The 13,242-nt window shown below is 40.6% G+C and overlaps 1 protein-coding gene across 2 annotated transcripts in view; it reads right to left on the minus strand.

Annotated features, from left to right (window-relative positions):
- Positions 1 to 247: 247 nt before the first annotated feature.
- Positions 248 to 13,242, minus strand: part of RNF13 (ring finger protein 13) — a 96,491-nt gene continuing 83,496 nt past the window's right edge. For both annotated transcript variants that reach the window (XM_077290770.1, XM_077290771.1), the window contains exons 8-10: positions 13,051 to 13,144; positions 10,853 to 10,933; positions 248 to 1,421 (exon numbers count right to left, since the gene is read on the minus strand). In XM_077290770.1, coding sequence (XP_077146885.1) covers positions 1,045 to 1,421; positions 10,853 to 10,933; positions 13,051 to 13,144 — 552 coding nt within the window. In that variant the 3' untranslated portion in view covers positions 248 to 1,044. The remainder of the gene's footprint in view (positions 1,422 to 10,852; positions 10,934 to 13,050; positions 13,145 to 13,242) is intronic.

Consider the following 13,242-nt stretch of genomic DNA (forward strand, 5'->3'; position numbering starts at 1 on the left):
TTAACTTGTCCTATTTGTTTACTTCACAATAAAAAGAAAACCAAAAATGTTCACAAAATTAGGCATGTTCTTTACATGAACTGACGCAAACCTTAAAAAAAAAAGCCTGAAATTTCAGGTTGAGAAGTAGCAGATCACAAAAAAAATGCCATGGATCTACATCATCCTATATCTACCTATCTATATATACACATACGCCAAAATGTATATTTATTCCCAGGAGGAGGAAGGTGAGCCAGAAATGATCAGGTGGGAAATCAAGCTTTTATTTTGAGACTTTACATCATGTGATATAAAAATGTGTAACTTTACACAAGTATAATGACTTTCTACAGTAATATAATCTGGAGTCAGTGGATAAGGTAATGAATATAAGCTTCTGCCTAAAGTGCATAAATCCAGAGAAATTATACAAAGTTGAAAACCATAAAATATACTCTCTTCCGGAGAGAGATTTTTTTTATCTAACAGATTGAAGATTTTTACAGATTTTTGTAAGCACTAACTTCTAGGTTTTGCTGTAGCAGGAAATAACTAGGCTGCATTATAAATAATTAAAACAAGTCTGACCTATTTATTGTATTGGTAACAATCTCCATTGAAAACCGGAAATTTACCTAGAAAATGTCCTCGCCTTGTGCCACATGCCGCACAGAGCTGTGCCCGTCACATACCGCCATCTGCATACCTAGCTTACAGCAGTGCTTGAGAGTATGTCCATTGTGCAGAGCAAAGCGTATACATTGAGATACCGCACCGCTATCTGTGCTTAGGAGCCCATGGGTAGTTCCAGTGCAGCGAAGAAAAATTAAAAGATTCCACATGCAGGTAGTTTGGTCGTGTCCATGTCCTGTCACTAGTGTCCAGTACGAGTACTAAAGCATCGATTACCTAGCAGCTCTCATCATTAAATATTCTGTACATTTTGTTTTAAATTTGCCTGCAGCCTCAAGACCTAACAATAGGCAGCAATGCTTGTGGGTGGAAAAAATATTACAGGAGCAAACACAGCAAGCACCTTTCCCAAGTGATGCCAGTTATGAATCAGACAGTATTTCTCTCTCGAGAATCCAGGTTTTGCTGCAGCTGCACCACGACAGTTCCAGTATTGTGCTCCTCATCACTGCTGTCACTGTCATCTGCGTCGTCATCATCTGCATCATCATCGTCGTCGTCATCTTCTTCAGAGGACTCCACTATGCTCTGCTGGGAGTGCGATTCCGATATTGCCCCAAATGACTGGGTGCTGGCAGATGGCACCGGTCGCAGTAGTGGGGTGTTTTCGGATACATCGTTATCTTCTTGGCTGCTGTCTGAATCGGACTCAGAATCTCCTTGGGACGGGACAACCTTTTGCTTGCAGACAGGGCAGGTTTTCTTTGTTTTGGTTAACCATGGATCAACACACTTGCAGTGATAGGCTGAAAAAACAAACACTGTTATATATCTGTCCAAATAATGCAGATTTTTATCACAAATTCATAACTAGCCAAAAAAACCCTATACAAATTAAAGTAAACATCAACAGTTCTACAGAAGAGAAGTTTTGGAATATATCAGAGGAAAGAAAAAACTTCCGTAAATACTCGAGAATAAGCCGACCGAAGTATAAGCCGAGGCACCTATTTTTGCCAAGAAAAACTGGGTTAAACCTTTATATATTACTTCCGCTGGTAATGTGAGGGCTTATTTTTTGGAGGACAAGTTGCCGTTTTTATTGGTATGATTTTCGGGCTTATGACATTTTTTGATCGCTTTTTTTCTGATTTTTGGAAGGCAGAATAAACAAACCAACAATTTGTTGTTTTTTTTAATTTTTTTATGCAGTTCCAAATATGGTAAAATGGATTGGACAGCTTTATTCTTCAGGTCAGTACGGTTACAGTGATACTTTATATATTTTTTTATGTTTTGGCGCTTTTAAACAATTAAAAAAACGTTTATAGAAAAAAATATTTTTGCATCGCTTTATGCTGAGAGCTATAACTTCTTTTGGCTGATGGAGCGTATGGTGGCTTGTTTTTTTGCGGGACAAGATGACATTTTCATCTATATCATTTTTACGTACATTCATTTTTTTGATAGTGTTGTATTCCACTTTTTATTCGGCAGTATGATGATAAAACATCATTTTTTTGCAAAGGTTTTTTTTATTTTTTTTTTACGGTGTTCACTACAGGGGTTAACTTGTATGACAATTTTATAGGTCTGGTTGTTCCGGATGCAGCAATAGCATATATGTACCTTCTTTCTTCATAATATTTATTTATGGCTACAATATATTTTTTATTATTTTGTGATTTATTTTTTTTGTAAAAGATTTTTTACACTTTTTTTTTTTTACTTAGTCCCACTATGGGACTTTTCCTTTCTGCAGTCTGATCGCAGTTATAAGGTACAGCAATGCAGGAGCATTTATAGCCCTTCAGCCCTGCAGAAACAAGTTTGTTAGCTCACGCACTGCACAGAATCTAACTAACTTGCTAGTGCCTGGTGACCCGGATGTCACCATAGCAACAATTGAGACCCCGCAACATCATCCAAGGGCAAAGGGGCTTTCTTCCCTCTGGCCTGCTCGCTAAATGCTGCGATCACAGCATTTAGGGGGTTAAAGTGCTGAGAGTGGTGCAAGCACCGCTCCTGCCACTGAGAGCCGGGTGTAAGCCTCTGTGCACACAAAATCGCCAGGAGATATCCATACGTCCAAAGTCGTTAAGTAACAGGTGACCTGGACGTATGGCTACTTTTAAGGTCATGAAGGGGTTAAACGTAATCCTCATGTATAGGAATTAGCTAGCATGTACAGTGGAATGTAAAAGTTGGGGCAACCTTGGTCAAAATTACAGTTATTGTGAACAGTTAAAGGGAACCTGACCGCAGAATTGTGCTCAGTGACCTACAGACAGTGTCAGGTCGGCGCTGTTATACTGATTACAACGATACCTGGGTTGATGAAATCCGTCCTGTGGTTGTTGTTTAATCCTTACTTTCAGTTTTGAGTTAATGATAAGCCCCTGCCCCAGGGCGGCCTGTGTGTGTTGGGTGACCTGCCCCCTATTTTACATAAAGAATATTATATATTGAGGGAAAAAAAAAATCACCTGCAGCAGGCAGGTGCCGGCGCTGCAGCATGATGGCATGTAAAATGTCCAGTTAGTTCTTTTATATCAGGCTATAAATAAAAAAAAAAAGTGTCTCAAAATGGCACCAGCTGCACCTGCGCAGTAATAGCCGATAGTAGTAATGCCGATAGTTGCTACTGTACAGGCAGCGCCATCTTGAATGAGGCAAATTTTTTTTTTCCCTCTAGCAAGATGACGTCATTATGAAGCACTTTTTTAATGAACTTATTTATAGCATGAAATAAAAGAATTAACTGCACATTATACATGCGATCATGCTGCAGCGAAGGCGCCACCGCCTGCTGTAGGTGATTTTTTTTCTCAATATATATATAATATTCATTAAGTAAAATAGGGGGCAGTTCAGTGAGGGATCAGTGACCTATCCAAAGCCATACTGATGAATAGCTAAGCAGCGCACCACATAAAGACAACAACCACAACACTGATTTGATTATCAAAAGGTATCAAAGTTGGGCTCCCTTGGAGATTTTCGCTGTGATTTATGTTCAGACAACTTTGACCAAAGTTTCAGACCTTAATTAGCCTGTTAGGGTTACGGCCTGTTAAATATCGTTAGGAAAGGCCTGGTGATGCAAATCTCCCAGCTTTATAAAAACCCAGCCTTGTGCCAAAAAACAGGTTCTTATAAGAAGCTGCCTAGCATTCTGAAAAGGACAATGGTGGAAACCCACAAAGCTGAAGGCTATAAGAAAATAAAGCATTTTCAAATTGCCCTTCCCTCAGTTTGAAATGTAATTAAGATATAGCAGTTAACAGAACAGTGGAGGTCAAGATAAGGTCCGGAAGACCAAGCAAACTTTCACTGAGATCTGTTTGTGGAATTGCTATAGGCACAAATCAAAACCCCCACTTGACTGCAAAAGACCCTCAGAAAGATTTAGCAGACTCTGGAGTTGTGGTACATTGTGCTACTGATCAGAGACACCTGCACAAAATATGGCCTTCATGGAAGACTCTTCAGAAGAAAACCTCTCATGTGTCTTCACAAAATTCAGCATCAGAAGTATGCAAAAGAACATCTAAACAAGCCCAATGCATTTTGGAAACAAGTCCTGTGAAATGATGAGGGTTAAAAAAGAGCTCTTTGGCCACAATGATCAAAGGTATGTGTGAAGAAAAGAAAAAGCACAGAATTTCAGGAAAAGCACATCTCAACAACCATTACAAAGAAAATGTGTCATCTTTAACTTTAGGCCTTTTAGAGATCATTTCATCTTGCTTAACTGTTCACAATAATAGTAGTTTTGTCCAGGGGTGGCCAAACTTTTACACGCCTCTGTAGTTCTTAAAATGGGGTTTACTAAAAACTGTCATTAGAGTTGTAGATTTTATTGACTTCATTTTGAATTCTCTGTATAAGATTAAATGATTCAGGCAATTTATGCGGATTAATTTCCTAACAATGGAAAGTTTAGAATAATGACATGGTCTGATTTCTTTGCTAAAACTGGCATAACTCCAGTTCCTAAAAATGAAATTACACTTTATCTTCTTGGAAGAACTTATTTTTTGTTGGTTTCTTATTATCCACCACTTATCTGGTTCTGGGCAACAGTAAGCAAGACCGTGCAAATAATGGAGAATTTCTATCTAAGGACTTATTAGTACTGTGCCTGCAGGGCAGGAGGAGGAACACATGTTCCTGCTGCTGCAAGCACTGAAATGAAAACAACCGATTGAAACAAATCATTTCTTTAAAGACGCTATGCTTTATTAGGTGCCTTATGTTAACATAAGCGTTTCGCAAGTACCTTACCCATTTCCATCTAATTCTCAATTTACTTACAATTTGCCACCCAATTTTATAGCACACAGTTCTTTAATAGCTTAAAATTGGATTAGCTTGATTTTTTTCTACTGCTTAATAAATTTACATTTTTTTTTCTACATTCTGTTATTGAACATTTCCATCAGTTCCCTGCCTCTCTAACATCTAAGATGGAAATGTTCATAGATTTTTGTTTTGTTTTTACTGCCGTAATTTAAACTTCAGACTTTTCTGGCAGTATCTCTACCAATTATGTTCAATCACTGCTAAATACACTGTCGGGTTAATATACAGCAAGACTGCAGTATTACGGGGTGTTTCAACTGAACCCTGCTAGGGATAAACCACCATGATCAGAACTAGATTCGGCCACAGCAGCTGTATACCAGTAGACACCCACTAGGCATGGTGTTAGCTCAGCTGTTGTGCTGGTCTCGTACACCTACTGTACATCAAATGAGACATATACACACACACCCGTTTGTGAGCTACATCTAGTTACATAAGCCAATCAATCCTAAACACATATATATATATATTTTTTTTTTTTAGATGGTGGCCCGATTCTAACGCATTGGGTATTCTAGAATATGCATGTCCACGTAGTATATTGGCCAGCCACGTAGTATATTGCCCAGCCACGTAGTATATTGCCCAGCCACGTAGTATATAGCAATGTGGGCATCATATCCCTGTTAAAAAAAAAAAAAAAAAAAGAATTAAAATAAAAAATCGTTATATACTCACCCTCCGTCGGACCCTTGGATCCACAACAGGCCTTTCCCGCTCGCGATGCTCTGGTAACCAGTCCATACAGGGTGAGTATATAACGATTTTTTATTTTTTTTATTATTTTTAACATTAGATATTTTTACTATTGATGCCACATAGGCCGCATCAATAGTAAAACGTTGGTCACACAGGGTTAATAGCAGTGTTAACCAAGTGCGTTACACCGCGGTCGGTTAACGCTGCCATTAACCCTATGTGAGCGCTGACTGGAGGGGAGTAAGGAGCGGCCATCTTCTTCCGGACTGTGCGCGTCGCTGATTGGTCGTGGCAATGGTCATGGGCGTTGAATATCCGTGACAGACAGAAGGACAGACAGACAGAAAGACGGAAGCGACCCCTAGACAATTATATAGTAGATATATAGATATATATATTATATATATATATATATATATATATATATATATATATATATATATATATATATATATATATATATATATATATATATACATACACACACACACACACATACATACACACAGTACAGACCACAAGTTTGGACACACCTCATTTAACCCCTTTCTGACCTCGGACGGGATAGTATGTCCGAGGTCAGAACCCCCGCTTTGATGCGGGCTCCGGCGCTGAGCCCACATCAAAGCCGGGACATGTCAGCTGTTTTGAACAGCTGACATGTGCCCGCAATAGTGGCGGGTGAAATCACGATTCACCCACCGCTATTAACTAGTTAAATGCCGCTGTCAAACGCTGACAGCGGCATTTAACCGGCGCTTCCGGCCAGGCGGCTGGAAATGAGCGCATTGCTGACCCCCGTCGGTCGGGGGTCAGCGATGCTTCTGCAGAATAACCATAGAGGTCCTTGAGACCTCTATGGTTACTGATCCCGGATAGCTGTGAGCGCCACCCTGTGGTCGGCGCTCATAGCACACCTGCATTTCTGCTGCATAGCAGCGATCTGATGATCGCTGCTATGTAGCAGAGCCGATCGAGTGGTGCCAGCTTCTAGCCTCCCATGGAGGCTATTGAAGCATGGCAAAAGTAAAAAAAAAAAAGAAAGTAAAAAAAAAAATGTGAAAAAATAAAAAAAAATATAAAAAGTTTAAATCACCCCCCTTTTGCCCCATTCAAAATAATAAAAAAAAAATCAAACCTAAACATATTTGGTATCGCCGCGTTCAGAATCACCCTATCAAAAAAAAAAAAGCATTAACCTGATCGCTAAACAGCGTAGCGAGAAAAAAATTTGAAACGCCAGAATTACGTTTTTTTTGGTCGCCGCGACATTGCATTAAAATGCCATAACGCGCGATCAAAAGAATGTATCTGCACTGAAATATCATTAAAAACGCCAGCTCGGCACGCAAAAAATAAGCCCTCATCCGACCCCAGATCATGAAAAATGGAGACGCTACGGGTATCGGAAAATGGCGCAATTTTTTTTTTTTTTAGCAAAGTTTGGAATTTTTTTTCACCACTTAGATAAAAAAAAATAGCCTAGTCATGTTGGGTGTCTATGAACTCGGGACCTGGAGAAGGACCTGGAGAATCATAATGGCAGGTCAGTTTTAGCATTTAGTGAACCTAGCAAAAAAGCCAAACAAAAAACAAGTGTGGGACTGCGCTTTTTTGCAATTTCACCGCACTTGGATTTTTTTCCCCCCCATTTTCTAGTACACGACATGCTAAAACCCAATGATGTCGTTCAAAGTACAACTTGTTTCGCAAAAAATAATCCCTCAAATGACCATATTGACGGAAAAATAAAAAAGTTATGGCTCTGGGAAGGAGGGGAGCGAAAAACGAACACGGAAAAACGGAAAATCCCAAGGTCATGAAGGAGTTAAAGATTCTGTATTTTCATGACTATGAAAATTGTACATTTACACTGCAGCCATCAAAACTATGAATTAACACATGTGCAATTATATACTTAACAAAAAAGTGTGAAACAACTGAAATTAGGTCTTACATTCTAGGTTCTTCAAAGTAGCCACCTTTTTGTTTTGATGACTGCTTTGTACACTCTTGGCATTCTCTTGATGAGCTTCAAGAGGTAGTTACCGGGAATGGTTTTCACTTCACATGTGTGCCCTGTCAGGTTTAATAAGTGGGATTTCTTGCCTTATAAATGGTGTTGGGACCATCAGTTGTGTTGTGCAGAAGTCTGGTGGATACACAGCTGATAGTCCTACTGAATAGACTGTTAGACTTTGTATTATGGCAAGAAAAAAGCAGCTAAGTAAAGAAAAACGAGTGGCCATCATTACTTTAAGAAATGAAGGTCAGTCAGTTGGAAAAATTGGGAAAACTTTGAAAGTGTCCCCAAGTGCAGTGGCAAAAACCATTAAGCGCTACAAAGAAACTGCCTCACATGAGGACCACCCCAGGAAAGGAAGACCAGGAGTCACCTCTGCTTCTGAGGATAAGTTTATCCAAGTCACCAGTCTCAGAAATCGCAGGTTAACAGCAGCTCAGATTAGAGACCAGGTCAATGCCACACAGAGTTCTAGCAGCAGACACATCTCTACAACAACTGTTAAGAGGAGACTTTGTGCAGCAGGCCTTCATGGTAAAATAGCTGCTAGGAAACCACTGCTAAGGACAGGCAACAAGCAGAATAGACTTGTTTGGGCTTAAGAACACAAGGAATGGACATTAGACCAGTGGAAATCTGTGCTTTGGTCTGATGAGTCCAAATTTGAGATCTTTGGTTCCAACCACCGTGTCTTGTGCGACGCAGAAAAGGTGAACGGATGGACTCCACATGCCTGGATCCCACCGTGAAGCATGGAGGAGGAGGTATGATGGTGTGGGGGTGCTTTGCTGGTGACACTGTTGGGGATTTATTCAAAATTGAAGGCATACTGAACCAGCATGGCTACCACAGCATCTTGCAGCGGCATGCTATTCCATCCGGTTTGCATTTAGTTGGACAATCATTTATTTTTCAACAAGACAATGACCCCCAAACACATCTCCAGGCTGTGTAAGGGCTATTTGACCGAGGAGGAGAGTGATGGGGTGCTACGCCAGATGACCTGGCCTCCACAGTCACCAGACCTGAACCCAATCGAGATGGTTTGGGGTGAGCTGGACCGCAGAGTGAAGGCAAAAGGGCCAACAAGTGCAAAGTATCTCTGGGAACTCCTTCAAGATTGTTGGAAGACCATTCCCGGTGACTGCCTCTTGAAGCTCATCAAGAGAATGCCAAGAGTGTGCAAAGCAGTCATCAAAGCAAAAGGTGTCTACTTTGAAGAACCTAGAATATAAGACATAATTTCAGTTGTTTCACACTTTTTTGTTAAGTTGATGCCTTCAGTGTGAATGTACAATTTTTATAGTCATGAAAATACAGAAAAATCTTTAAATGAGAAGGTGTGTCCAAACTTTTGGTCTGTAGAGTGTGCGTATGTGTATGTGTATATATGTATATATATATATATTATATATATATATATATATATATACATATATATATATATATATATATATATATATATATATATACATACATATATATATATATATATATATATATATATATATATATATATATATATATATATATACACATACACACACGCACATAACATACTGAAAGTGCAGCTACAGGGAGAAAATGAACATCCCTCCTGCCAGATGCCAGTATAAAGGTTTGCTGGAGCGGTTACAGTCATCGCTCACTATACTTGAATCTGTGCAGTGATGGCTGTCTAGATGCGGTGGGTACAATATAGTGAGCGGTGGTTGCAGGCACTCCGTCCATGTCCCCATGTCTGAAAGCCAGCAGCTCCTGGGAGCCATCCAAGTTCATTCTCTCCCGGTAGCTGCACTTTCTGTAAGGAAGCTGTGCATCATTGTAATGCCATTTACCCACAGATTAACCCAATATCTGCAGGTAAATAGCATTTTCCAAGGTGACAAATTCCCTATAAGTCTGTACAAATGCTCAAATAAGCAGATTTGTAATCCAGCCATCGACATCGATCTTCCCCCACACACGATGCATCATTACTATTGGCGGAATAGGTGTAACTTTGCATCTTCTACCTGAATGAGTGAGGATACATAAATATTTAAGTCTGTTTATTTAAACATACATTATATAAACTATATGCACCAATGTATTAAGACACATCATAATCCCATAATGCAGTCCCATTAGCGACAGGTGTATGAAATCCAGCTCCTCGCCATGCAGCCAGGTTTTACTGAAATTTGTGAACGACTCATTCTAAAGAGCTCACGTTATTGGTCTGTGGTTCTGTAATAGGATGCCACAATTATTCAAATTCCAGTATTTCTTGCCTCCTACATATTTCCCGACCAACTAGATGATATTACTGAAAAGTGGAAGCGTCTAGGAATGACATCAACTCCTATCAGCCATGTAGTGGAAACTACGTAAAGTCACAGATTGGGGTCACGGAGTGCTGAGGTGCATAAAAGGCAGCAACACTCTGCTGAATCAATGACTGCAGAGTCCAAACCTCCTCTGGAAATAACCTCAGCACAAAATCTGCGCACCGAGAGATTAATGGCATGGGTTTCTACGGCCAAGCAGATGCATGGATGCCTTATATCACCAAGCACAATGCCAAGCATCAGATTGGAGAAATGTAAAGAGTAGGGGAATGTTACCTGCCGGGCTGCACTGTACCAAACGTAAAGTTTAGTTGAGGAGGGATAATGCCATGAGGTTGTTTTTGAGGGGTTACCTTAGTCCCAGTGAAGAGAAATCTTAATGCTTCTGCATATCAAAACATTTTGGATAATTGTATGCTTCCGATTTGTGGGAACAGTTTAGGGAAGGTGGTTTTCTGTCCCAGTATGACCGATTCCCAAGTGAATAAAGCAAGGTCCATAAATGATTGTTTTGGTTTGGTGGAAAGAACCTGACCTCAACCCCATCCAACACCTTGGGGTGAACTAGAACGGAGAGGAGTGAGGCTCTCTCATCCAACATACGTAGAACTCACAAACGCTCTCCTAGATGAATGGGCAAAAATGGCCAAATACTCAAATATCTTGTACAAAGCTTTCCCAGAAGCCGTTTTACCTACAATAGAAGGAACAATACAATACATATCTTATAGGTGTAATATGTGGTGCTTTGTCTATAGAGCGCAGCCCTTCATCTCTGCTCATCAGGTTACTTAGCGTCAGGTTCCAGTTTTCTTACCATGTGAACATGGCAATACTCGCAGCTTATCTCCTTCCTCATACTCATCCAGGCAGACTGCGCACACATCATATTCATCCCCTGGAATAGAGATCAGAATCATACAGCATTAAACTACAGATGACAAAACAAAATGTGAAGTAAGGTACAATGCCAGAAAATACCTGGAATTCTATCCATAGGGCTAATTATAGACTCCCGCACTGCACTACCTCCGCTCTCCTCCATGCTTTCCTGATTTGTTACAGATGTTGAAGCAAATTCTTGCATCATCTAAATATTTACACATCTTTAAGCTGCTCAGCACTTGGAAATCTTACAGCAACTTTACCGTACAAGGAGACACGGCTGCTCCTTAGCACATCTCCCTAGACGTCAAGGCTATAATCAATCTACACAATGAAGAAATCAATGCGAGCTTATGGTCGCCAGTCATTTTAGGCTAAGACTACTAGTGTAGAAGACAAGCTATTGGACAAATATGATTTTTTTATATATATTTTATTATTATATTTTTCTCTCCAATTCAGACTCATCATGCACGAGTTATGACTGCTGAAGTGGAAGAAAAAGGGTGAATAATGTGGATGACTGGCTACAGATTATGTCTGACAAAGTCTACTTTACAGAGTGACTGATGGCAAATCATATAAAATGCTTAAAAATAAATACCGTATATACTCGAGTATAAGCCGACCCGAGTATAAGCCGACCCCCCTAATTTTGCAACAAAAAACTGGGAAAACTTATTGACTCGAGTATAAGCCTAGGGTGGAAAATGCAGCAGCTACCGGTAAATGTCAAAAGTAAAAAATAGATACCAATAAAAGTAAAATGAATTGAGACATTAGTAGGTTAAGTGTTTTTGAATATCCATATTGAATCAGGAGCCCCATATAATGCTCCATGCAGTTATGGCCCCACAGATGCCCCATATATAATGCTCCATACAGTTATGGCCCCATATAATGCTCCATATAATGCTCCATGCAGTTATGGCCCCATATAATGCTCCATACAGTTATGGCCCCATAGATGCTCCATATAATGCTCCATGCAGTTATGGCCCCATAAGATGCCCCATATAATGCTCCATGCAGTTATGGCCCCATAAGATGCCCCATATAATGCTCCATGCAGTTATGGCCCCATAGATGCCCCATATAATGCTCCATGCAGTTATGGCCCCATATAATGCTCCATACAGTTATGGCCCCATATAATGCCCCATATAATGCTCCATGCAGTTATGGCCCCATAAAATGCTCCATACAGTTATGACCCCATAGATGCCCCATATAATGCTCCATGCAGTTATGGCCCCATATAATGCTCCATACAGTTATGGTCCCATAGATGCTCCATATAATGCTCCATGCAGTTATGGCCCCATATAATGATCCATGCAGTTATGGCCCCATATAATGCTCCATACAGTTATGGCCCCATATAATGCTCCATGCAGTTTTTTTATGGCCCCATAGACGCTCCATATAGCATTGTGCCACATGTAATGCTGCTGCTGCTGCAATAGAAAAAAAAATAAAATAAAAAAAAAAAAAATCACATACTCACCTCTCGTCGCTGCCCACTGCTCCTCAGCGTCCCGTCTCTCCGCACTGACTGTTCAGGCAGAGGGCGGCGCGCACACTAATACGTCATCGCGCCCTCTGACCTGCACAGTCACTGCAAGAGGACGGGAAGACGGAGCGGCGCCCGGAGAATGGAATGCGGACAGGTGAATATGAAATACTCACCTGGTCCCGGTGCTCCTGACGCGGTCCCTGCCTGTCCCATGGTACAGCAGCTTCTTCATGTAATGAGGGGTCACCGGTACCGCTCATTACAGTAATGAATATGCGGCTCCACCCCTATGGGAGTGGAGTCCATATTCATTACTTTAATGAGCGGTACCACGTGACCGCTGAATAGAGGAAGAGCTGCAGCGAGGGAGACCCTGGGACAGGCTGGGACCGCGTTAGGAGCGCCGGGACCAGGTGAGTATGCGACACTGCTCTCTCCCCCTCACCCGCCGACGAACATGACTCGAGTATAAGCCGAGAGGGGCACTTTCAGCCCAAAAATTTGGGCTGAAAATATCGGCTTATACTCGAGTATATACGGTAAATATATAAATAAAATGGACTTTCTGCGTTTACCTGAAATGCTCTTCCTCTGCCCGATTCACATTATCTTACCTTTCTTAAATTTATGAATGGGTAGTTTTTTTAGCTGGTCTTTGCGCAGTCTGTTCCGTCTTGCTCGGTGTCGATCTTGCACAAACTTTGTGATCTGTGTTTGTAGAAAGTCATGCAGATACATAAAATATAGGATGTTCTAATGTTCAATATATTCATTTTCTCCATCATGTTAATAAAAACACCTAATAG

This window comes from Ranitomeya variabilis, chromosome 2 (genome assembly GCF_051348905.1).
Source record: "Ranitomeya variabilis isolate aRanVar5 chromosome 2, aRanVar5.hap1, whole genome shotgun sequence".
NCBI lineage: Eukaryota > Metazoa > Chordata > Amphibia > Anura > Dendrobatidae > Ranitomeya > Ranitomeya variabilis.